This window comes from Mastacembelus armatus, chromosome 21 (assembly GCF_900324485.2).
Source record: "Mastacembelus armatus chromosome 21, fMasArm1.2, whole genome shotgun sequence".
In the NCBI taxonomy this organism is placed as follows: domain Eukaryota; kingdom Metazoa; phylum Chordata; class Actinopteri; order Synbranchiformes; family Mastacembelidae; genus Mastacembelus; species Mastacembelus armatus.
Window position 1 is genome coordinate 21,286,674 of NC_046653.1, and position 26,718 is coordinate 21,313,391.

General features: G+C 40.7%; 1 protein-coding gene across 4 annotated transcripts in view; it reads right to left on the reverse strand.

Annotated features, from left to right (window-relative positions):
- Window positions 1-2,835: 2,835 nt before the first annotated feature.
- LOC113123247 (radixin) overlaps window positions 2,836-26,718 on the reverse strand; it is a 30,290-nt gene continuing 6,407 nt past the window's right edge. For 3 of the 4 annotated variants that reach the window (XM_026295082.1, XM_026295079.2, XM_026295081.1), the window contains exons 2-15: window positions 26,465-26,565; window positions 13,677-13,760; window positions 10,731-10,826; window positions 10,392-10,514; window positions 9,916-10,067; window positions 9,580-9,663; window positions 9,266-9,412; window positions 8,219-8,315; window positions 7,963-8,126; window positions 7,226-7,356; window positions 5,965-6,125; window positions 5,301-5,393; window positions 4,627-4,836; window positions 2,836-4,154 (exon numbers count right to left, since the gene is read on the reverse strand). In XM_026295082.1, the coding sequence (XP_026150867.1) occupies window positions 3,990-4,154; window positions 4,627-4,836; window positions 5,301-5,393; window positions 5,965-6,125; window positions 7,226-7,356; window positions 7,963-8,126; window positions 8,219-8,315; window positions 9,266-9,412; window positions 9,580-9,663; window positions 9,916-10,067; window positions 10,392-10,514; window positions 10,731-10,826; window positions 13,677-13,760; window positions 26,465-26,476 (1,719 nt within the window). In that variant the 5' untranslated portion in view covers window positions 26,477-26,565 and the 3' untranslated portion in view covers window positions 2,836-3,989. Of the gene's footprint in view, window positions 4,155-4,626; window positions 4,837-5,300; window positions 5,394-5,964; window positions 6,126-7,225; window positions 7,357-7,962; window positions 8,127-8,218; window positions 8,316-9,265; window positions 9,413-9,579; window positions 9,664-9,915; window positions 10,068-10,391; window positions 10,515-10,730; window positions 10,827-13,676; window positions 13,761-26,464; window positions 26,566-26,718 lie in introns of those variants that run through there. The other variant, XM_026295083.1, reaches the window with a different exon arrangement.

Sequence of the window (26,718 nt, forward strand, 5' to 3'; positions counted from 1 at the left end):
AAATCAGTAGCCAGATGACATCTCTCTTTGTTGATACAAATTGTATCCTGTTAACTTTTTAAACAAGATCATTGTTTTATATGAGAATATTTAAACAAAAAAAAAAATATTTCGAGTTGAATATTTTGAGTATTTGTGGCAAACTTTGTCACCTTTGGTATCTAGCCTTTATTTATATGAAGAGGTGTTTTATTCTCTTTATTCCGAGTGCAGGGAAGAGAACACCTCACATTTCCTGGTAACACGTATTGTTAATATTGTGAATGAACTGAAAGCATGGTGCTGTGTTGCTAAAAAACAAACAAACCTGTAAACCCTCTAACTGGTTTTGGTAGAGGTCGGGTCAGCCCAACCCTGATGACTCAGAACTGGTTCATAATGAGCTTGGCTCAAAGCACAACTGCTTCTCAAATTTGTGGCCCAGGCTCCAGTTGTTTAATGACACCTTTCCCACAAATCTGAAACCACAACAACTTTGTTATTGTCTTGATTTTCTTTTACTAGGAAAGCTTTGTTCTCAAAGGCTGTACTGTAATCTGTCTCAGGATCAAGTTCTCGTTCCTCCCTCATCTGAACAGTCAGTCATTGGATATATTTTCCTCTGATGCTCTCATGACTTTGCTGACTGAGTCAGTCCAGCGCTCTGGCACTGTGTGCTGGTGTTTTCTACAGGCTTCACACTCTACAGTCAAACCTCTGAAGGTGTTGGGTCAACATTCCTGTGAATAAGGGCAAAAACTATTTTTCTACCCTCATGAAGGTGTTAAAGAGCTATTTTTCTAATTGTGCTTATGTTTGTCTGCAGGAAGAGAATATGAGTGAGTCTGTTGTTGAGCAAGGGGATGATCTCTGATATGTTACTTGATACACTGGGTTCAGACTGAAACATGGAGGAAATTTCTGTAAAAGTTCATGCAAATCAGCATCTTCATGGTGTGTTAAGATATTTGCAAACATATGTACCAACCATGTGTGTGTCATGTGTTTGTCTTGGACTGACCTCAAAACTTCCAGGAAAAACTTCCTCCTCCAGTTTTTTTGCAATTCCTCTGCAGTTTCTTGCCTTTCTGTTATTTCTGCATGTTCAGTTAGTGGAGTTCATCGAGTTAAAACATTTTAAACTTCAGTTCACTGCAGCAAAAATCCACTGGATTCACACAGAAAACACACCCAACACTTGCATTAGTTGTTTGTGTGTAGGAAAAAGTTGGATTATTAACAGAGCCCACTCACGGGATCACGTGTAGCTAATGACAGAAAAGCAGCTCCCTGAAACTGACGCAGCCTCGTGAACTTAATGTTTTACACCTGTGCATTTCCTGCAGTGACATTTCCATTTGTTCTTTCTGCAAAAGGCCTGTAGCACCTTTAACTTCTCCAGTGTTTTATAGGACATAGGGTCAAAAGACAAGTTTCGTGCATCATTAAATCATTTTTCCTCAGTTGAAATTAAACAGGGAAATTTGTGTTTTGCTTAATGGTCGCTTGATATTTTACAGCAAATGTCTGTTCATGCAATTGGTTTACCCAAAATTTGCTACATGTTCAGTGTAGACACACCTTTAAGAATTTGTGAGTCAGGACTAGACGAACAAAACGCTGTTTTAATTATTGCTCATGTGGTTAAAACTGACTTGAAACCAGTTTTATTTCATGAAAAAAATGTAAAAGATAAAAAAATGTCCCAGGTTATTAGAGTTTATTCCAACTTTTATTTCTAATGTGCTTTAATCCAGCTTCATTTCTACAAATGAATAATTTAGAATAATAAATGTCACCTCTTCAGGGAAAAAGGCTGTTGCTTTCCAATGTTGCCCCTCACTCAGGTAATGGTGGTTATGATAAACCAAAATAAGGAAGAACATACTGAAAAGTTGGACCATTGCTGCTGTTTTACTGTGTGTCCTGCTGGCAGACGAAGAGTTCGGTTCCAAAATACATTTTAGGCCTTAAAACCTAAAGTGCTATATACAAATGTGCTGAATCATGAGGTATATTGATTAAGCCCAGTGAAATTATGTTTCAAAAATAAGTAATTCATATTCTAACATAATGTGCATTACAAAAAGTATTGCTTTAAATTTATTTTGAAAGAGTTCTGCATACAGGATGTGCTCAGCCCAAATGAATGAACCATTTTAGAAAAAACTGAATAAAATCAGCTGAAATGTTTTTCTGCAAATGAGTTTTACCTACTCATCATTAGTGAGACGTGATTTTGGAGATGTTTGTGTGCAGGAACTCAACAGAGCTTTAGGAAGTGAAACCCAAAACAAAAGCACAAAAGACAAACTGGTCATAACTTCAGAAACTGGGAAACTGTGACAAAACGAGATGTGTGGACTGTTTTTGTATGTGATGTAAAAATGAGCAATAAACGCACCACTTGAGTTTTCACGTGTTGCTTGGTTCTTGTAGTTTCAGCAGCTCTTCAGTGTTATTTACCAGGGATGCACATTAGTGTGATATGATGCAAAATGAACCTAATAGGAATGACATATTTCTGACTTCATGCAAAAACATTTTGTTACAGCAAGTTTTGAAAAAATACAGACATTAAAACTACAACACTACTTATAACATAAACTGTTAACAGCTAATCTCTGATTTTCATTTTCACTGCAAATATGTTGACGAATGTAATATTATATTTGTGAAATGATCTTTAAGGCTCGTCTAATACAGGCCTCTTCATTTTTAATCAAAATTGGTTTCCTAAGAGATTTATTTTTGTGGTTGGCAAAAGATTTAAACGTTTTTATTTGTATTAAATCAGAATATTTGTAAAATTCCAAACCACAAATGTCTCAATAAAAATCTGCATAATCATATGAGGAGAGTTTTAAACATTTATTTTAAATCATTTTGATAAAGTAACAAATCTTGTCCCAATGCAGAGTAGTGTTTACAGACATTAATAATGAGGGAATGAGATTTCTCTGCTGTAAGTCAGTCAGTGACCCAAAATGATTTAATACTTCATTATTTTGTTGTGTTTCTGTGTCTGACCAATGTGCATCACTAGAAATTTGAATAAGAGAAAAGTAAGACAAACTGGCTCTAAGCAGCAAATTCAGGGTTGCGAGTTTTATAACAGTGTGTGTGTGTGTGTGTCAGGTTTGAACACGTCTGACACAAAAATCCTCCGTCAATAAATCCTGCTCTGCTGCCTGAAACGTCCGTCAGGATCCCTAAGCTCATACTGTAGCTGCATAGTTGGAAATATAAGTTCAATCTTTACCGTGGGGAAAAATATATATTTGTACAAATGTCTCCCTGGATGGATGATGCCAACAGGGCGAGAATGTAACGTAAGCTGATTATTCTGAAGATCTTTTGGCCCACAACTCTCAGGAGACAAGTTAGCTGGTGCTGATGAACAGATCAGTGATGCCGACTTATCCGAACAGGCTAACTTTCCCAAAAGAAATCGACAGTAGTGCCAGATGGGTGTGAAACAAGACCACTAAGTCATTTTTTTTCTTTCTTAAACAAATTATTTAAATCGTTAAACTGGTGACAAAGAAATAAAAGTAAGGTACAGATATTAAAGCTTTACGGACAAGTTTGCCGGCAACATCAACAAGCTACAAATGGCCATTTTATTTTGTTAAGTAAAAGCGTAATATCAGCCAATTCTGTCCAGTCTCTCATTTCATCTAACAGTCCTGTTGTATTATCATCATACATGCAAGCATTAAAACTGTCAGTATTGTACAAGGGAGGAGCCCAGGTTTGACAGGATATGTGCATTGTTGGGGTGCAGCTCTAGAAAGCAGGTAGCAGTATGATTGGCCAACCGCTGCTGGGCAGAGCTTTGGCGAGGCTGAAGCTACAAAGTCCATCAGACGGTCTCTCTGCTGCACAGAACAAAAGCCGGCGCTCCTGGGATGGCAGCAGGTTTCAGGCTTTACAAGAAAAGTGAGGCGTTGACATGGCAACGAGACAAGCTGTCCCTCTTCATCTTGGTGTCCACCCTTCATCCCGGCTCACATGGATTCAAACTCATCGATGCGCTGCTTGGTGTTACCCTGGCGGATCTGGCGCAGCGTTTTGTACTTGTCTCTGCCTGCCCTGACGTTCTCAGCGTGCAGCATGTCGTTCTGCGTTTTCTTGGTTTCGTCCCGGGCCTGGGCCAACTCCGAGCTCAGAGCCTGGACACACGAGGAGCACAGCATGACACATCATCCTCTAGGTTCAGTAATAATTAGAAGAGCAGGAGTAGGAAGTCGGAAAAACCCTGAAGCTGAATCTGACATATCTCATACCTGAGGCTGCACCAGGAGAAAAAGTTGGCTGCCTGCTATCAGCTGGTGTTGTGCCTTGTTCTCATGTCTTCACATGCATGAATTTTAAAAAGCATGTGACACATGAAACCATGTGAGCACAGAAAATATCCCTCAGTATTACAATTTGTTATTTTTTAGGTTGTAAGCAGTGAGTGGAATCATCATGACATTAAATATGAATGGAAGATCTGTCACCAGATCTCTGGTTTCATTTGTTATTTATTTCATAATTTCATTTCATTGTTTTGTATTGGTATTGTGTTGAGTATCTGTTCAGTGCCCAGACATACTGTAAACCAAATATAATGTTTCTGTTCTCGTGCACAGCCGCTCTCACCTGTAGCTGCTGCTTGACACGTTCGTTCTTCTGCGCCTCGGTGATGCGTTCCTCTTCGCTGCGGTGGCTGGTGACGCCGTCGCTGAGCAGCTCGGCGCTCGCCTCAGCGTTTGTTTCATCCTGCTCGTCGTGTTCTGGTGCTGGTGGAGATACCATGGCGGTCTTCAGCTCCTCCCTGGTCTTCTCCAGGTCATCTTGTGCAGACAGAGCCTGGAATGATCACACACAAACACATCAAATCAGTTTAAACGTGTTTTAAACTGAACATGTTCATTCCTGTGTTTTTAAATCTTTCAGTACTTATTCTTCACTGCTTCATGCTTCAGCTGTCAGGTACCAAAAACACCTTGATACCACCTTTACCTTTAAACTTGCTTCCTCCAGATGCAGATTTCTGGCTGCATTGTATTTTTACTCAGCTTATAAGAAGCAGTAGAAGAAAACAGAATGAAAATGCTGCAGATTAACTTGTGTCTATATTTCTAAAATTGCACAAACAGAGTGTGCACGTGCTTTTATAATCTGTGTCATGTGTCCAATGGAGCTCCTTTGATGCTCAACCCCAGATGTTTGAGATAGGGGGTGGTGTGTACACACACACACACACACACACACACACACACACACACACACACACACACACACACACACACACAGTACGAAGGTGACATTACTTTTTGTTGCCATTCTGTTGCTTCCTCTTCTTTTTTCCTCTTGGCGTCCTCAAGCAGAGTGATTTTGGCAGTGAACTCGGCTAACTCAGCAGCCTGTTGGAAAAGCAACATGCCAGTTCAAGTTACCAAACTGAAGTCAACATGACATTTAATCAACAGTCTAAAAACCCAAAGCCACCTTCAGTTTTAACATAATCAAACCGAATGATTAACTTCTCAAATATGAAAGAGCTGGTTATTACTGTAATATCTGCATGATGATACAAATATGTAAATAAAAAGGAAGCAGGTTAAAACTGATAGTAAGGGATTAATATATAAAATCACTGGTTAGCAACATAAACATACGTGTCAAAAAAATAAAACGTTCTGTTGCTGTAAGTTGTCTCTGATGTGTATATATATATATATATATATATATATATATATATATATATATATATATATATAGGAAAATTCTGAATAAATGAGTGGAAATGACCACAGGTGCTTCCACACAGGACATGAAGGCACATTGAATAGGTTGAGTAAAAAAATGATAAGATTCATATGTGAGGTCCTTTAGAGTCTTCTGATCCTGACTCTGCTGAACAGAATTAGACTTAGTCCTCAAAAGAGAACTCTGTGTGGTTTGGTGCGGAGGCTTAGTTCGTTGTGTAGGTACCAGTTGTTCCTGGGTCTTCTGCTGGTCGGCAGCCTGCTGAGCCAGCGCTGCCTTGGCCTCCTCCGCCGCCTGCCTCTCCCGCTCCAGTCGCTCTGCCTCCTCCTTCGCTCGTTTCCTCTCCTGCTCCAACTCCAGCGCCTTACGAGTCTGCGCCTCCAGCTCTGTAAAAGCACACATGTAAAAGCAATTGCAAGAGGAACATCATCATAAAAATGCTACATCTTCTGTCTTTTAGGAGCCCCCAAAGTCACTTTAAGGTCTCATTTATGAACCTTAGACCACATGGACAGTACTGTGCAGAAGATTCTTATCACACAACACCATCAGGTGTTGGACTGATCCCAGCTTCATTGTGCAGAACAATAAGTTCAGTCAGAACCCACTAAAGTTCATGAAGAACTATTTTCAGAGGCAAGAAGAACCAGGAGTTCTGCAGCAGATGGTCTGACCCCCACAGAGCCCTGACCTGGGCAGTGTGGAGCCAGTCTGGGATGACATGAAGAGACTGGGACACTGGGACAGCCTGAATGTACATAAGAACTGCAGCAGCTTCTCCAAGGTGCTGCAAAGTACCAGGAGAAAGTGTGTGCAGGTTTGGTTCCCTTTACTGCACTTTGCATGAAGCTAACTGATAAATGGAAAATGTTTCACGTAATTTGTATTAACTGTGTATTTTTCTTTTTTGTATTTTTGCACAGTCCTGTATATTCATTAGTTTCATCATGTTTACTTCATCGTGTTAAGCAGCATCTCTTCTTTTTTTGCTCTTTGTCTTGGGAGTATTTCTTCATGCAGAGGACTAAATCCTGTTTCTTCATGAGCAGACACATGTGGAGCAGCTGGAATGTATAATTGTTGTGTAGAAGGGTGTGTATGACCAGTATGTTGTATTAAGACAAATGTTCTGCATACAGACACTTTGCATATATAACAGTTGCTGTTATTCCTCATAGGCCTGATAAACTAGTAGTGGTCTGTGGGCATCAATCACTGGGCGTTCAGACAAGCCGAACAGATGGCCTTTCTGGGAAATGCTGGAAAATGCAAACTGGGAACCAAGTGTGCCGTGTTTTTCAGTTTGGGATTTATAAGACATTTTTTTTAATATATATCTGCAAAGTTTCACTTAACTTTAATTTCAGTTGCGTTCAGTTATTTCTTGTGAACTTTAGACTTTTACAACTTGCCCCATTTAACTTCACCAAACTAATGTAAACATATCTCAACAACACACCAGGTGAGCAGGGGACATCAGTCGTACCTTTCTGAGCTCTTTGTGTCTGCTCTTCGATCTGCCTCAGCCTTTCCATCAGCTCCTCCTTCTCTCGCTCTATCCGCTCCTTCTCCTTCTCTGCAAGCTCGCGCTTCTTCTTCTCGTTCTCTAGCTGCGCTCTGTCGACATGGTTAGGAAAACAGCCTGGTCAGCTGGTTTAATGTGTACATGAAAACCTGCTTATAGACAGGAAAACATACTGACTACCTCTATTAGGAACAAGTTGGGTCTACTTTTAATAGAGTTTGGTGGCCAAATACTATCAAAGATGAATGAATGAATGCAGCAGTCCACAGAAATGACATTTAAAACCACACATCCACAGATAAGGAAAACCATTTCATTCTGGCTGCTGTGTCCAGTGCTCCTTGATATACTGTAAGTTTATTGACTACTGCTGGTTCTTTTGCAAAATGTTGCTTTGCAGCACAAAATAATAAATAGTAGAGCAGCAAATATTAGAAAGAGCTACTGTGGCTGATTCAGCTCTAGACGAGGAGCATGGTCTTCTTTGGTGCAGCACTGCCCTCTACTGCTCACAAAGCTTTATGGGTCAACTTTCACCTCAAACATCAGCTAATCTGTTATGATGGGAGTTGACCTTTAACCCTAACTCATCCATTCACTGTATTTGTTTTGCAATGAAGACACTTATGTTTCACTTATTTAAAAAAAATACCAGTCACAGTAAAGGCCTGAAAAAGGAAAAGCAGCACGGACTGTACCTCTCCATCTGTTTGTGGTGCTTCTCCTCCCTGGCCTGAGCCTTCATCTGCTGTACCTCGATGGTGTCTGGCTTCCTCCTCCTCATGTACAGCTCATGGTTTCCCATACATAATGCCAGGATGCGCTTGTTGATCCGCAACCGAGGAGCATAGAACACAAAATCCTGGAGGTACAAGTATGCAAATGATGGTTTTAGTGCACAAAACAATATTAGATTATTAAATATCAGCAGCCACACTCCACTCTAACACTTACTGGAGCTTTCTTGTCGATGGGCTTGATGACAAACTTCTTGTCATTGAAGGAAATGTTTCTGATCTCACTCCAGGGGAAGCCGATCTTTGGTGACAACCTGAGGAGGTATTGATATGTACATATTAAAAGTCTTGGACGTTTTAAGGATAAGTGGATGTTTGGGAAATTTCCAAAAAAAGAAAAAATATGTTTAAATTCCTGATGCCAATATGAAACCTATGAGGAATAAATATATTTATACATTTAGGCTGTCCTGCTTACCAACAGAGGGCGCTGTTGTCAAACCAATGGAGGGAGCTGAGAAAGTTTACAGTTCAACACTTTAACCAGTAATAATACACAGTGTTACCTGAGGTAGATTTTATGAGTACCCAGGTCTACACAAGTACTGCAGATTTTCCTGCTCTTCTTCTGAAGAGACTTTGAAACAGAAAACTGCAGTATGCGATGTATGTGACACACTTTTAAAAATCTGAAGTTATTTCTGTTTAAGGCTGCAAACTTCAGCAGCCACTTCATTCCTCCCATAACACTTGTTCATTCTAATCAACTGAACTGCAGTGGTGGACTGGCTGTAGCAGGGACCTTCCTAAAATAAACTGTGACTGGGTGGTGATGTTATTGGCAGCAACTTCTCTTGTTGATGTCAGGTTTCAGCTTTGATCATGTGTTAATCACGTCAACTAGACAACTCAAGGTCCCATCAAGCAAAGTGCTTGCGACCCCTAACCACACGCTGCATGTATCACTGAGCTGTGAGCAGAAAACATAATAAATCTTTTACCAGATTATTTTGTGTTAGTAATTTTCAAAAGAGCTCAAATTATTTAATGATTTAAAAGACAAGCAAAAGCCTGAGTGTGAAAAATAATTACATTTTGTGCTGAAGAATGATTGTTGGAAATTCTGTCTTATTGGTAAATAAAATATCAAAACAATCTATGAATATGAATATATGAATCTATGAGTGTGTGTGAACTGTATAACATAGGCATGAAGTGTGTGTGTGTGTGTGTGTGTGTGTGTGTGTGTGTGAGATTTGGTTACTTGTCTTCGTGCTCGTAGATGTTGAGCCCCAGGGCGTCGACCCCGAGCCACAGTTCTGTGCCCTTTTTGTTTTTAATTTCGAAGTAGTTAACGCCGTACATCTCCAGGTCCTGAGCAATTTTCAGATACTCCATCATTGCGTCCTCCCTGCTCAAACACACACACACACACACACACACACACACACACACACACACACACACACACACACACACACACACACACGCACAGACAAACACGTAAACAACAGGACACAAATGTCTCCCAGGCTGATCTGATTCTGATTGTACAGCTTCACACTCAGACACACTTACCTGAGCATGCTTCTGTGCTCCTCATGCCAGGTCTGTATTCTGTCCTCCCACTGCTCCTTTGTCAGCTTGTGTTGCTCCAGAACTCTACAGAACAAACAGGCAGACAGAGGAACATCAATAAATAAATCAGAAATAATCAATACTGCCATGCTACCATGTAGCAGTGTGGCTCTTTACTCAACTCCTCTTTTCTACATGTTTAACTGCTATTTCACATGGACCTGGACCCCAAACTGATGGCCAGGTCACCGCCTTACACACCTTTAGTCTGAAATTAGGGGCTAGGGAATCAGTGCTGGTGTAATACAGTATAGTGTGTACATGTATATAGTATACCTTTGTGGCAGTAGCCGGTCGGAGGCCAGGTAGCCAGGCTTGTGAACGTCTTTGTTGTAATCTCCGTACTTGGCCTGGACAGCGTAGGAGGCCAGCAGCACAGCCGTCTCTGGGGGGCAGTAGTTTTCATCATTCAGAATGGCCTCCTTCACCTACGATGGAGGACGTCCAAACATGCACGTACACACAAACACACACACAATCAGTGGTTTGAACCTCAGGGGTTTCCCTACAGCGAAGTTTGAGTTTTCAACCTGTCCTGGGTAAAGATAATATAACAAAGCAGCAGTCTTTCTTTTCTATCACTTAATAGAAGAATACTTCAACAACACTGCCATATTCTCATCTTATGGTCAGATATTTTGCTTGTAACTATGAATCAGATCAATTTTTCTCAACATATCTACCTCTCAGTGCGATTCTGATTTATTTTGTGTTAAGTTCTGGCAGGCAGTGATCTTTCTGCTGCACGGTACCTGCAGGAAGAAGAGTTTCTGTGTGATCTCCTGGATGAGCTCCTCAGAAACATCCTCTGGGAAGAACTTTGCTCTGAACTTGAACTGAAGTGGATTCTCCTTCTTCACATCCTGCTGGGTCACCTGCAGAGAACACCCAACATACTTCACGTCTTTGTGCCAGTATGTAAAAACCTGCACAGTTTAAGTCCCGTCTTGTTCACTGTTCACAGGCTTTTAAAACATTAAAATACCATGTTTCCAAATTATTTACGCGAGTGAGCAAATAAATATATAAAAACAAGATGAGGTTCTGGATGGATATAAAATGTTTGAGTGCTTGTGGTTAAGGTCTCTCACCTTCTTGTTGAGTTTGAGCCACGTGACGTAGCCTTTACTGTCAGTGTACTGCAGGCCAAAGAACCAGACCTCCCTCAGACCCACTGTCTTCACCACCTGAAACCACAGCTTTGTTTTTACCAGTTCACGTGTCACACCAGCACTGCCTGCTTATACAAAACTGCTGATCTATTAACGCAAGCTTTGCTCAAGGCTCTCATGGTAAATTATGCCATAATTTATAACCATAATATAGAGGAAAAGTTTGTGAATCACAGACTTGTTGAGGGAAACCACAATGTACTAGTTCAAGATTTCAGACCCTCACAGTGGTGGCATTTTTGACAGTAATTACACACAAGTATCGCAGTTAATTTCACTGTGAAATGTTAGTGGTTAAAATCTACACATATCACAACCTTAGGAACAAACCCAGTCAGCATTCCAGTCCATCCCAGAGATGTTGGACTGGGGTGAGATCAGGGCTCTGTGCAGGCCAGTCATGCAGTTCTACCCCAAACATTTCTTTTCTGCACAGGCAGCATTGTCCCATAAACAGGGAAGGACCTTCACTGTTGCCAAAAAGCTGGAGGCATTGTCTAAAATATCATTTGTTATAAAAACTAAAATCTGCATGGTAATAGTTTTTTTTAATTTCCCCATTTCCCTTCACTTTTAACTTTGTCTTCCTGCCCTGTTTTGTCCAACATGCTCACAAGCTCCGTCACTCACAAACTATCGTCCCATTTACACACTGAGTGAATCCCTGAGGGGCTGCTCAATCAGACTTTCTAATGTGATTTACACAGTCAATACGACAGCACTCTCTACCCTGTAATTGACTCTCTCTCACATACTGACTCAGAAAGACATGCTCAAATAATCACACACACAATCAGATACAAAAACAATCAGAAACAGCCATGAAAACCACACCGAGCATTCCGGTGGAGCTGGGAACGCCGTGTGCAAAGACAGGGATGTGAAAAAGTCAGAATGTAAATAAATGATGTGGGAATGTCGGGATGAGAGAGAATTAAAGTGGAACAGAGCAGAGGAAAGACGAGCAACATAAAAGGGACAGAAAACCCAGGCTGAGCTGGCCTCAACAGGACTGTTCTCTTTCATGGCAGATGAAAACTCTTCATACAGACAACGTTAAAACAGTGTGTGACTGTGGTCCATCAAGGTGCCACATCCAGAAGCAGGCTTACATGTTCTGGGTAAAACATTTCCTTTCACACTAAGGACTGTTATTATTCTGCGCATGTGTGTGTGTGTGTGTGTGTGTGTGTGTGTGTTTGACAGAGCTTATGAGTGTGTAAATTTAGCTCAGCAGCCTTTTTATCAATGGAGCCATATCTTCATTCATGCGAACCATTTAAAAACGAAACTAAAGGCCACAGAGCTCACGATTCACTGCAGGATGTGGACTTTTTGTGCAAAACCTCAACACACTGCACTTAAATGACTGCAGGGAGATGTGGCTGTTCTCGTCTCACAGCAGCACATGACGTGCATACTTACGGACACGTGTATAGGCCACGTGTGTGTGTTGATGTCTTTCTACAGTCGTGAGGTCATTTAAGACAACCTCAAGAAGATGTTGGCCAGTTCGCATGTCTTCTCTGGGATGTCTGAAGACCTGGTTTCAGGGTCAAGGTTAGAACTAGAATTAGGTTTAGATTAGGTTAAGTTCAGGGTAATAATGGCTCTGACCTGGGCCTTATTACAGTACAGTAGTAGACATTTCACTTAAAAGTAAAGTTACTAGTCAGTTCTGAGATGGTTCTGAAAAAGGTCTTATTGGGACTTTAGTGGCCAAACTGAATAATGTGACAATTGGATAGGTATTCACAACAAAATGAAATATATACACTTATGTGCAACACTTGATATAAGACAGGTGTGCTACTACATGACCCTGTGCTGGTTTGATCTCTACTACAAAGCAGAACATAACAAAGAAGCAACAACAAAAACAGAAAGACTCTTCGTTCTTTAATTCTGTCCTCCTCCTCCTACATTTCCACAACATCAACAAGCCTTTACAGCTGACATGAAACAACACTGAAAGCTGCCCTTTAACCTTACGGATAGTCTGCACACACACACAGACACACACAGACACACACACACGTTCAAACTTACACCATCCACACAACACTTACATCCACTGTCCCCTAAAAGCTCCCAGTTCAGACAAAGAGGGCTTTGTTCGTTATCTCTGGGCAGAACCAGTACCAACCCAAACCCAGCCAGGCACCCACTGACTGACACACACACACACACACACACACACACACACACACACACACACACACACACACACACACACACACACACACACACACACACACACACACACACACACAGAGTGCTGCAGTAAGCAAAGTATTGCTTTTCATTAGTAATGGCTAACAAACTGTGATTCTTCCAGCATGTCACCGAGTTGACTCTGAAAGACTAGACCTGAAGCAGAATTCTTAGACTGGATTCATGCAGACATTTGTCCTAAGGTAAAACAACATGAGGGGCTGCGCTGGTGGTGGTGTGTTGCTTCATGTACCACGGAGACAATGAAGTATGATCCGGGAAGTCAAGTTGGACAGACTTTTTAGATCCCAAAAACACAGCGCAGTGGTTTGTACTACCCCCAGACAGGATTGAACAAAGTTATCACAGCTGTTTGGTCACGAGGTTTAATTCACCAGGAACGAGCATCTGCAAGTACACGATCAACCAAGGCAGCGCCTGCTGTAAGATATCACAGTGGAGAAAGGTGACCCAGATGATCTGTTTCAATATGATGCTGAATCACTTTGTAAAAGCCGCCTGTGGATCCATAAATGCACACCCCCTTTTCAAAGAAAAGAGAAAATCACTTCTAGCTGCTTTAGAGGTGTTTGTCCATTATTCATGTACGTAATATTTGTGTGTGTGTGTGTGTGTGTGTGTGTATCTTACCTGGTCAAAGAGCTGTTTGCCAGTTGTGCTGGGCTGGATGGCAAACTCCAGCTCAGCATCCATGGTGGTGACACGTACATTGATCTGCAAAACACAGTAACCTAAATTAATGGATCGATAAATAATATAAATTGGTTCAAAATTGGAGACTTGAAAACACTGAACACTAAAATATTCATCCTCTGGTTGGTCACTGAAAACTGGTTCTGATAAAACTCCTGTGCCTTCACATGTAAAGTACTTTTTTCAGGATTACTAGAGCATTTAAAACATTTCTAGGAAAAAATAAAATAATTTACAATCACAGAAATTCCGATTTGGTCACAGGGCCTGATTAAGAAAACTCAAGAGGGATCCAAAACCAACATGGAGTTGTCAGCAGATGGCATTACACGAGCCTTTTTTTGCCATAGGGAAATTTTATGCTTGTTAGTAACACTAAAAGTTTAAGGAAATTGATATTCTCAGGATTTAGACTCACCGATTCATCCTCACAAGCAGAGCATCTGTATATGACCACAATAAATGTATTTATATTACAGCTGACTGTAGTTAAAATAATGATGCTGAGTGTTAGAGAAGATTTTAAGGCTTTGTGTGGATAATGAGTTAAGGGACAGTGAAGGGAAAATGCTAAATATTCAATAAAGCTGTATGAAGTGAAATACACAAATGAAAACAGTAAAAGAACAACTGAAATGCAAAACAACTAGTGAAAAAGTGTTGCAATGTTAAAAACATGTCAATGTAGAACGAAAGTGCAAATTAAAGGCAAATTGTGCAAGAGGAATAGAGCACCTAAAGTAAAAGTAAAATAAAAAGTGCTGTAGAGGGCAAAAAAAAAAGCATTCAATAAAGTACAACAAAGTATGAAATACAGTGAAGCAAACAATAAAAGTGTGATGGGAAAATCTATATCCACATTTAAAAACAGCAAAAAACACACTGAGAAAGAAGCACGACCCTCTGCTGTGTGCTGTGAGACAGCCTGTGCTGGCTGTGTGTGTGTGTGTGTGTGTGTGTGTGTGTGTGTGTGTATGTGTGTGTGTGTGTGTGCGCGTGTGTCCTCATGTCAGACTTCTATAAATATTCTTCACCCACAGTGAACACATGCACACACACACAACACACCCTCTGTGTTACAGCCAGTGTCCATATAAGGTGCAGGTTGTTTACGCTGCTCATCCTCCTGCCAGGAAGCTGCTTTCACTTCACTCTAATGAGGAAAAATCACTATGAAGACTCCACTTTGTTGACCTGTAATCATACTGCAGTTCCCCATGCATATTTAATACAAACTCTCTGTCCTGCTATAGTGAGAGAGAGGAAAGATGGCCAGCGAGAGATGACTGAGACAGAAACTGCAAAGACCATGACTTCTGCTGTGAGGTCATTAACAGATGTGAGTCACTAACAGATGTTTAAGACAGGAAATTAATAAATATGACAAACATGTGACCTGATGGTAGGATAACTCAATAAGCTTTACAAGACGATGAATACTGCAGCCCATTCAAATCCACACATCCCCCCCATCAGCTGCTTTATTTCAGAAATGTCTTGCTATTCTAGTTACTGTGCTCTAAATACATCATTTATGCTTTTCCTGTTTGGTCACAATGAGAAAATCTCCACAGTTTTGCTTAGTGTTTTTCTTCCTTATGTAATCTGCGTATGTACATTTTCAATATGACTATTTCTTTAGCTCTACATACTGCCCTCTTTATGTCCTTTGATTTTAGCGTGTCCAAAATAATTGCGACAAATATAAGCACACTATTTTGAATTATACATTAAGGAAAATTTAAAAATGGTTTATTGCTGCTGGGGAGGGAACAGTGAGGTGCACCCCAATGCTGCATAGCTGCAAAGCAAGAAAACAGTTAACAAGAAAGCTGGTAGACGGAAAGATCCTGGAAGTTGTGTAGTCAGGTGTGACTGTTAGAGGCAAAAGAGCATCTGGAAATTTTATTCACTGTGTGTGTGTGTGTGTCTACTGTGTTGCTGCATGAAATTGTAAGACCATCAGACTTTGCAGTACTGCCAACCAAACCATTGTCTTACAGTAATCCCTTCTGGACCCATTCGGTCTGTCTCTCCCTCTCTCTCTCTCTCTCACTCACACACACACACACACACACACACACACACACACACACACACACACACACACACACACTGCAATGGCACATTTCTCTGTGTGTGTGTTTCTCTATTACTTCCCATTGGATGTGTAATACATTAGGCTGTGGGGTTCTGTGCTGCAGTAAGCAAACCCAGCTGCAGTGAAACTAACTGACAGTCTCCTCAAGTAACCCTGAAAGTGGGTGGGTGGGGGTGGTGGAGGAGAAATTCAGAAAAAGAAAGAAACATGGGCAATGAGGAAAATGGTAAAAAAAAAAAAAAAGGCCTTAAAGATAAAACTGCTCCATCAGGAGGGTGTGTGTGTGTGTGTGTGTGTGTGTGCGATTCAGAGCCAGAGAAACAAAGAGACAAAGAGATAATGCCTGAGGTGAACTGAGTGCATCAAACATAAGAATCTAATCAGAGAACACAAAAGCCTCAGACAGCTCAACTGACCCGAAAAACACACACACACACACACACACACACACACACACACACACACACACACACACAACTAAACTGGAAGACAAAAGATAGAACCAGCTATTTGGCATGTTGGCTTGATAAATGATTTTACTATTATTGATTAGTCAATAATTCTTAATAATTGTATTTTTTTTTGATAATTAAAAAGATGCTTACACATTCAGCACTACAGGCCTCATATAGCTGAGTCCCAGTAACTAAACACTCACTTTGACGTTATTTATGCTCCATGTGAACCTGTTTGCTGTTAATGTGTGTGTCTGTTCCTGTGTTTCTACCATACAGATGAGAAGATGTGATTATAAACATGTGTTTTAGGTGTGTTCTGCATTTGCTCAGCGTCACATAAAGAAGAAATAGTGTTTGTACAACTGATGTTGGGAAAGTGTGGGAACACAACCATTTGGTGTGTGTGTGTGTGTGTGTGTGTGTGTGTGTGTGTGTCACAGCCATATGGTGACACGTATTCACAATACACAGAGAAACACACAATATGGCATTATTCTGTTTATCAGTGCAATGTCATGTGTCTGTGTCCCGGATGATAAGGTTCCCATAGCAACGCCCTTGTGGGTGATTTAGATGTTATTTTCTAAAACGCCTCGTGGGTGTCCTAAATAACGATTTACAATCTTGACAGGGTGACCCAGAGAGGACTGACCCCTTTTGAGGTGAGCAGTTGTATGGACGTTTAAGGAGGAAACCATTTAAAAGAAATCCTTTTAAATGAAAACTTTCCCAGTGGAAAAAAAAATCTAGATAGTTTTCCACTGAGAAGAAGAATAAAATCAATTTTCTTTGTGCAATGCAGTCAGAAAAGCTTTTCTAATATAATCTACAATTGTCTGCAAGTCTTTAAACAGTTTCTAGTGTGAATTTTTGTCTTTGTGCCTGCAGAAATTTGGACATAATCTTTCTCAGTATGCAAATGTGTGTGAGTGTTCTGCTGGAGCACAGACACAGATACAGGAAAGGAGGCCACGTGTCTTCTAGCTGATAGCTACAAAACATTGACAGATAAGACAGGTGGTCTCAGCCTGTCCCCTGACCACAAGCCTTTCTGTTACTGCTGACTGACTGCTAATGCTAAAACCCTTCAGTGTCCAGTCTGCTCACTGTGGCTGTTAATTTTGAAGTATTTATCATAAAAAAAAATCTTCCTTGGCTAATAAAATATTACATTAGCTGGTGAAGTTTGAATTGGACGTCTTCCAAGACAAATTGGTTTCTTCCTTGACATTCTGAGCTTGTGCTGGGCACCAAAGTGATTTGCAAATTCAGTGAATGCAGTTAGTTTTTCACTTCAGCTCATGTTTACAGAACAGCACTGCTGGTTTGTTTAAAACCAAACACAGTTGAGCAAATCATCTGAATCAGCAGCAGAGGGAGAACCTCAACAACACAGTCTAGATGGAGGTTTCGGCATTTTCAGTACTGAGGAGGTTCTGGCAAATATCTGGACACAACAGAGACCAGGTCGACTCACACTTTAAAGCATAAAACCAGCCATCACCACACAGCAGCTACTACTAAAAACCTGTTAGCACCTACTAGAGAGACCATGAACACTATTCATTTTCATGCAAACCACCAACATCAGTGATTCATCAGTAACCACATTACAACATTTACTCAGCTCCATTCAGGTCCTTTAAGAAAGTGGGATTTGTGAGAGGGCATCAATTCAATATGGAAATTAGAAACGATCATTATAATTTTTTTATAAATATAAGGCACAAATAGAGTGAGACTTCTACCCCCCAGGAACAGTGGGCTGGGCAATTAACTGAATTTTGATTTTGGGTCTCAACGATAACAAAAACTATGTAATCGAGAAAAAATGATTGTTCTGTTTTTCAAGTTATTTGGCCTGTGTTCTTAATGACGCCCAAACTCTCTCAGCCTGCACTGTCGGTGAAACAAGTCGCGTATGTGGTATCTGGAGACATTTAAAAATCAGAGCGAGTGAAGATGGTTAAAAGAGAGCAGCCACAGACGTCTTTGGTCAACAAAAGAGCTAGAAGTCACAGCTCCGTTGAGCCCAGTGTTCCCTTAGCTCTCAGCAGTGATGAATTTATGAGTTTCTTTACAAATAAAATCACAACTATTAGAGATAAAATTCAGCAGATGCTTCCTATACCTGCAATAAATGAATCTTTTACTACAGTAGCTCTTGAATCATCTGTAGGACCTCAGTTATGTTTAGACTGCTTCTCTCCTATAGATCTCTCTGAATTTACATCAGTAGTTGCTTCATCGAAATCATCAACGTGTCTCTTGGACCCCATCCCGACTAGACTGCTTAAAGACACCCTGCCATCTTTATTGGACTTGGTAAATTTATCTCTAGTATCAGGCTACGTACCACAGGCCTTTAAGACTGCAGTAATCAAACCTTTACTCAAAAAGCCTAGTCTTGATCCAGGTGTCTTGGCTAATTATAGACCAATATCCAACCTGCCATTTATTTCTAAAATCCTAGAAAAAGCTGTTGCTAAGCAGCTATCAGACCACTTACACAGGAATGAACTATTTGAAGATTTCCAATCAGGATTTAGAGCACATCATAGTACAGAAACAGCACTGTTGAAAGTTACCAACGATCTTCTCTTAGCCTCAGATAATGGACTTGTTTCGATACTTGTCCTCCTAGACCTTAGTGCAGCATTCGACACCATTGACCACAACATCTTATTACAGAGACTGGAGCATGTGATTGGTATCAGAGGAACAGCGTTAAAGTGGTTCCAATCCTATTTATCGGACAGATTCCAGTTTGTTCATGTCCATGATGAACCTTCCACACGAACAAAAGTTAGTTATGGAGTTCCACAAGGTTCTGTGCTAGGACCGATTCTGTTCACCCTGTACATGCTTCCTTTAGGATATATCATTAGGAAGCACTCTATTAATTACCACTGCTATGCGGATGATAGTTATATCAATCTATTAAACCTGTTAACACAAACCAGTTAACCAGACTTCAAGCCTGTCTAACTGACATAAAGGCTTGGATGACCAGTAACTTTTTACTTTTAAACTCGGAGAAAACAGAAGTCATTATATTTGGGCCTAAAAATCTCAGAAATAACTTTTCTAAAATTATAGCTACTCTAGATGGCATAGCCCTGGCCTCCAGCACTACTGTAAAAAACCTTGGAGTTATTTTTGACTAGGACATGTCCTTTAACTCACACATAAAACAAATTTCTAGAACTGCATTCTTTCACCTGCGCAACATTTCCAAAATTAGGAACATCCTGTCTCAAAATGATGCAGAAAAACTAGTCCATGCGTTTGTTTCCTCAAGGCTAGATTACTGTAACTCATTACTATCTGGATGTCCTAATATCATAATAAAAAGCCTCCAATTAATCCAGAATGCCGCAGCCAGAGTCCTGACAGGAACTAGCAAGAGAGATCATATTTCTCCTATATTGGCTTCTCTTCATTGGCTCCCTGTAAAATATAGAATAGAATTTAAAATCCTTCTTCTCACATACAAATCCCTTCATAATCAAGCTCCTTCATACCTTAAAGACCTCATAGTACCATATTATCCCAATAGACCACTTCGCTCTCAGAGTGCAGGCCTACTTGTGGTTCCCAGAGTTCTCAAAAGCAGAATGGGAGGCAGAGCCTTTAGCTATCAAGCTCCTCTCCTGTGGAACCAGCTCTCAGCCTGGGTTCAGGAGGCAGACACTCTCTGTACTTTTAAGGCTAGACTTAAAACCTTCCTCTTTGACAAAGCATATAGTTAGGGCTGGCTTCAGGCAACCCTGAACCATCCCTTAGTTAGTTATGCTGCTATAGGCCTAGACTGCCCGAGGACCATTGGTGCACTGAGCTCCCCTACCCCACCCCCCCCCCCCCCCCTCCCCCTTCTCTCCGACCTCATGTATATTCCACCATTGAATGTTACTAACCTTGTGCTCTCTCTCTCCCCTAGTTTGTGCTCTCTCCCTCCCTCTCTCTCTCTCTCTCTCTCTCTGTACCTTCTGCAGGTGTCCCTGGTCCTGGAGCTGTTTATCGCTGATGTGCAGTTACTGGCCCCACCAACTTGCAGTGTCTATTTGTTGTTTATTGTTGCTGTTCTTTTCTCTCTCCTCTATCCACTCACCCCAACCGGTCGAGGCAGATGGCCGCCCAAACTGAGTCCGGTTCTGCTGGAGGTTTTTTTCTTCCGTTAAAGGGAGTTTTTTCCTCTCCACTGTCGCCAAGTGCTTGCTCATAAGGGAATTGTTGGGTTTTTAGTTTTAGTTTTTGTAAAGTGCCTTGAGATGATTTGTATTGTGATTTGGCGCTATACAAATAAAATTGAATTGAATTGAATTGAATTAGAAGCAATTCTGTCATGTGGGAACAGTTAGGATTCGAAGAAGCGAACGTGGATCAAAAACATATGTGCAAGATTTTCTTACATTTGAATATATTTTATTTTAAGGAGAATTCATTGTTTTGATCAATCAATGCAACATAACATCCAAAGTCAATGAGTAATCATGTAAAATAATCGTGATTATGATTTTTTTTCCACAATTGAACAGCCATACTTTGCTGTGGTGTAGTGGTCAGTGTGGGCATTGCAGGATCATGTGATCACGTTGGCCCCAAACCTCTCACACACGGTATATAAGAATATATCCTTCTGAGCATCACAAACAACCTGTGATGATTATTTGTCTTATCAGAATTTGCTGCCTAGATGAAATAACATTTGAGAAGTCTGAAAGAGTCTTCTCAATAAATTCATGCCTGTAGGTCGTCGGTGCTCACTCTCAACCTTCCATTGGAATGAATTTCTACTGTGTATTTTTGTTGCAGAAGATTATTTTAATTATAATGCTATGTACAAACTCCCACCATGTCACTTATTTTTTTTTTTTTTTATAAAGGGATTCTAGCCAAATCATTGCTCGTGAGGCTTTGGGGAAAACGAAGTGAGCGTGTCGGTTTCAGGTTAGCTGGCTGTGTTTACCAGCATCCTCCATGTTATTCATAACAAGTAGTGACAGCTAAATAGTAGGCTAGTGCGTACAGGCACAGGCCGCCCACGCATACAGCCCACCTGTTGACTGTGCTTGTGTGTGTGAGAGAGACTCAGACAGCCATAATTAAAAGCTGCTGGTAGCTAAGCTGGTTAACAGAGGCTTTAAAGGCAAACAGGGCCATGCTGCCCTCTGCACCTTTTCTCTCCTCTGCTTTCCATCCTCATCCTCTCTTTCCACCCATCTAAGGTACTTCACATTTCCTCTCTGTTACTCTTCTTTCCTGTCCTCACTACTCTTTCACTCTCCACATCGGCTCCTTTGCATTAAGAGTTTTTCTCTTTAAAGCCCTTTTTTTTCCTGCCACTCTTCTTCCCCTGCTCCAAACCCACTTTTCCATTTGTCTTTTCTATTCTCATGTCTTCAGGTCTTCAGGCATATACAGTAATCTTAGTATTTGTTATGCTTGCTTTGAGCTTGTTCATAACAGCTCTTAGTAATAATCAAGGGCATATGAGAGACAATCCCTCAATCTGCGCTTTGTCACTCCACATATAGTTGATCCTGGAACTGATGCAGAAATAAATGCACAATGATCTGAGTGTTGGAGTAGGAGGAGTTAGCACTGCAGACAGCGTCACAGCGTTACAGCATTACAGCTTTACAGCTTTACACTGTGGAGAAAACAATATGGCCCAAGCAAGAGTGAAGCAGAGAAGTACTTCTAATATTACTCATCATTTTCAGTGATGCCTCCACTAACAATTATTTCCATTATTGATATATGACTTAGTTTCTAAAGTAGTCTGAAACCAAAACCTGTGCAGTTTAAAATGTGACTGATTTCAAAGACAAAGAAACTGCTTGTATTGTTTGACAAATCACTTAAATAAATTAAATTTAAAATAATCAATTCGTATTAGTATGTGGACAATCAAACATTAAGTAATTGTTTAAGATCTGATTAAAAAACTATGAGTATGAGGATCATCAGATTCTGGCTTTCCAGCAGGAATCTGCTCCCATTCAGTCACAGAGTATGAGTCAGGTTCAACATGAAGTTGTGTGATAAGTTCTGGTTCACAGTCAGTGCTCCAGTTTACCCCAAAGGTGTTACATGGGGTTAAGATCGGGATTATGTGCAGGCCACTCAGTGTCTTCCACACTAAACTGGGAACACCTGTCTTTAAAGACCTCTATCTGTATACTGGGGCATTTCTGTGTTGACAAATTGCCTAAACTGTCACTATAAACAGCAGAATTGTGATGCCCCTTAATTGGAACATAAAAGCTGCTCTCTATCAAATGTGCAGCCTGAACACTGTATGTTTGTACTGTACTGTACGTGCAGCTTTAGACATTCATGTTTTATCTTGACACTTCGCCAATACATTTTTTAAAGCAGTCCAATAAAGCAGTGCCTTGTATTTAGTCAGGCTAGGGAGACGAGGTGGGAGGGGGGGTGGTTAACTTCACACCCTCCCTCTAATTAGATTTAGTGACTTGGATAATTCCCATTATATAAATGAAAATGGTGCTCTGAAATATTTAAAGCCTCCTGCCCTGGCTTGCTGTCCTCCCACCAGCCCCTGTCCCCCTGGGACATAATCACCAGGAGGGGCAACATGTGCAAAACGCAGCGATAAATCAATAATGTACGATGTCCCACAACATCTCACACCCCAGATTAACATGCCTGAAGCTTCTTCACACACATACCAAAGCATAACTGTCCCAAAACATGATTATTCACTTAAAAAGGCAGATTTGATGATAAAATAAATAAATATTAACATGTACATATTGTTATTCTTCCAGACACACACACATAAGATAATGTACAAACACAAATCTATGCTCGTACACACTCTCCTACAAACACAGACACTGACCAAAACATATGTGAAATCAATACTGTTGAAGGAGTCTCCAGCTGCATCTAAACCTCCAGGGTGTGCGCTGAATGATTTTTTTCTGTACATGAATAATTATCTGTGTACGATTTCCAGACTTGGTTCCTAGTACCAATCCTCCATGTCTTAACCATTCCTCCTGACCCTGGTGAAGACCTAATGTTATAACACAAGGTCATATTTCCTTTGTCTTGCTCTAAACCACGTGATAATTTAATATTTGCACTCCAGGCCATGGCTCCAAATACCAAGAGATCAGACGAGCAAATAGGTAAATTGACATTGTGTGTCTGTGACAGCGTAAAGTGCTACTCGACCACATAATCTGTACCAGTTTCAATGTTGCTGCTCTGTACCTCACCCTGATCTCAGACCTTTCTATGGAGAGTTTCTGGCAGCTGCTTGATTTGATTAAAAAAGAAAAGCTCGTGTGTGTGGTTTAGGTGGGCAGTACTTTTGAACTTTCAACTTGGATCTCAAAGCAAAATGTGATTAGGCAGCAGAAAGGAAAACCTAATTTGTCTTAATTCTCTGAATAAAGAACTGCAGCCCAAGATGTACAAATCTGACAGGCGCCAGCCTCAGTGCCAAACCAAACATCACTAGTGGGACGTACAAAACACAACAAGCATGGTCAGACCTCTCTTCATATGCATCTGAGAAATTGCAGAGACACTTGTATCCTCTGAAGATGAAGTGAGCTCTCCTGTTTCTCATCAAAGCTGGTTGATAAAAGCTCGTCTAGCCCAGTGTGTCAGTGCATGTTCGTAGCCGGGGGACCCCCGGGTTGTGTTAGGGGTGTATGTACAGACAACAGCCCCATTAAAACATCACCTTAGGGAGGGTCATGGTCCAGACCAAATTCAGTCTGTAATGGCCAGCCTGAGGCTAACCAGCTGATAGCCTGTCTCGCCTTTTAAGGAGACAGAGTCTTCCTAAGGGGCTCATAGGTCTTGTGGGTGGTTTACTTTGCTTCACCTATAAACTGCTGCTGTGTTTTCCAACTGGATATTGTTTTTGTTATTCTTCATTAGTGACAAGCCAACAGAGTCAAGATTCCCCACTGTATATGATCAGTGGTTACAAGGCTTTCTTTCCATGGTCACTCAAGCTTTAGTTTTTAATCCAAAATAGCCAGATGATGCCCAGATGAAGCAGTGAAAGGGTGTTTACTATGCAACTGTTTGGCTTAATGTCAAAGTATAGGCTAATGTAACCGGAGTGGGACTTCTACTAGGGGATGGCTATGGTGTCGTTTTTCCAGACTGGATATGAACAAAGTGTCTGTCGCTCAGTCCTCTCCCAAATCCCCCTTTATCCCCTTTGTGTGTCTTTTTCTCCCCTGCAGCGCATTTCAATAATCTGAACTTTACTCCTTCATTTTAACTTTCTCTTCTGCTCTGAACATATAAATCTTTCCATCCACATGGTCCTGTCTCTTATCTCGCACCACATCGTTTCTCCACTGATTTATTTCTATTGATTAAGTTAAAATCTAAAATGTAAAACTAACATTCCCCATTCATGTTGTTAAAGGACTGTAGTTGAAATGATTTTAATGATCATATGCTCCTCTCTGGTTAACAACATTTGATAACGTGATAGCAATGAACCTTTATTAAAAGGCTGCTTCACATAAACCTTCTCCCTTTCTACCTCCATCTATTCTTATCAACGGATTCATCTTTTCCACTTCCAATTTCAATCAACTTCTAAGTCTCCGGCTACTTTTTTCAATCACATGTCCCTAGTCTCTTTCCAGGAATTGGGCCTGGCCTAATTCCCCATTACTGAGATTGATGGACCAAGAGCTTGGTGTGAGCACTAGCTGGCTGTAGATAATTGTGTATGGACAGTAAACACCCTGTGACTCCAGGCTTCCCATCCTTGCTGTAGTTTTCACTGACCCCTACAAACCTATTTTTAGTTGATCTGAGTAGTTGATATTGGTATTGGTTTCCAATCAGGCATCAAACTGAAGCTGTTCCAAGATATTATTCTAAATAATCTATGTATTTGTAAATGTTAATTTATGATCCTGCTCCCAAGGCTAAAATATAATTAAGGTAGTATAATAAAGGCTCCACTAGCATCAGTGTGTAATGCAGTTATTTAAGCTGCAGTGCAAACTCAGCCTGTATGTGTTGGAGCAACATGAAGGCTCCCACTGTCCTTCAGCCCAAAAATAGAGCAGAAAAAGCCCCCTTTGTGTTTGCTCTTTTCAACAGACAGTGCCACATAGTGACCGACTGTTGTGCCTCTGTGTGACTGTGTGTGTGTGTGTGTGTGTGTGCATGTTGTTAAAAATGCAGCATGTACTCCTGTAACACATCACTTCTGACTGACGACAGATTATGGGCTCACGTAAAGACACACAGCTATAGCAGGCAACACATGGAGGAATAAAGATTCTCTTTTAAGGCAGAAACTTCAACCTCGTGAGTACAATTGAGTGAGGGCAGAACAGGAGCAGAGCTGTTATTGTACCTGCCGTAGCTAAACTGATGATCTTGGCTGCACTCAGTAGAGAGCGATTGTAAAAGCCCCAGTTGATGTTGTTACCTCTATTTTTATGGCAGTTAAAGTTAGAAAGAAACTAAAATTGCGGTACAATTGCTGTAATTGCTGTGTGAACAACGCTCAGAACAACACAAAGCCATTGTGGTGCAGTTTTAGCTTATTTTTAAGTCACTAAAAAACATTTCTGTATTACTCTGGAGTCTCACGCTCAGTTTTTGTCATTTGAAATCCTCATAATTAATATAAGACACGTGACTTCATGTTTTACAGTAAACTCCAGATCCTCATTGCTCCTATATGGTATTTTAAACATGAAATCAATTGCAGATAAGTGCAAGCTGTCATTCATACGAATCAACAACTGCAAAGATGAAATCCACTGATTACAGAAGAAGATTATCCACTAATCATATTATGCTAGTTTCAGAAAAAAAAAAAAAAAAAACAGCAGAAAGCCAAGATTTTCCTGTGGAAGTTTTTGAGCAGACCAGCAAGCAAACTGTGGTGAATGTCCTGTTTGTGTAAATATTTAGTATTAAGATGCAATGATCTATTAACAAGAAATCCTTTCAGCTTTATGCTGTGACCACATTCATTGTGCATGCAAAATAAACATGTGAATTCACTGGAGCCACAGATGCTGTAAATTTATTGCACCATGTCCTTGATATGCTGAAATCTGACACTGGTGCAGCAGGTAAGTGGGAAAACTTTTAAAGGCTTATTAAATAGCAGCTGCATGTTAGGTACTAACCGGTTTGGGCATCTTCCTCCTCTGTACGGCCGTCCCCTGTTGCTGAGAAAACAGAAAGAAGTCGTCCTCCGTCTTCCTGCCTCTCTCTGGGGCCCCAGCGCCTGAGACACACCAACAAACACAATGCACCAATATCAACAAACAAATAATACAAACATGTATGGTACCCCACAGGGTGCCATGCAGTGTCTCTACACATTACTGTGACTACTGAAACAGATTAATAGGCAAGATTCAAAGGTCAAAATAAAAAC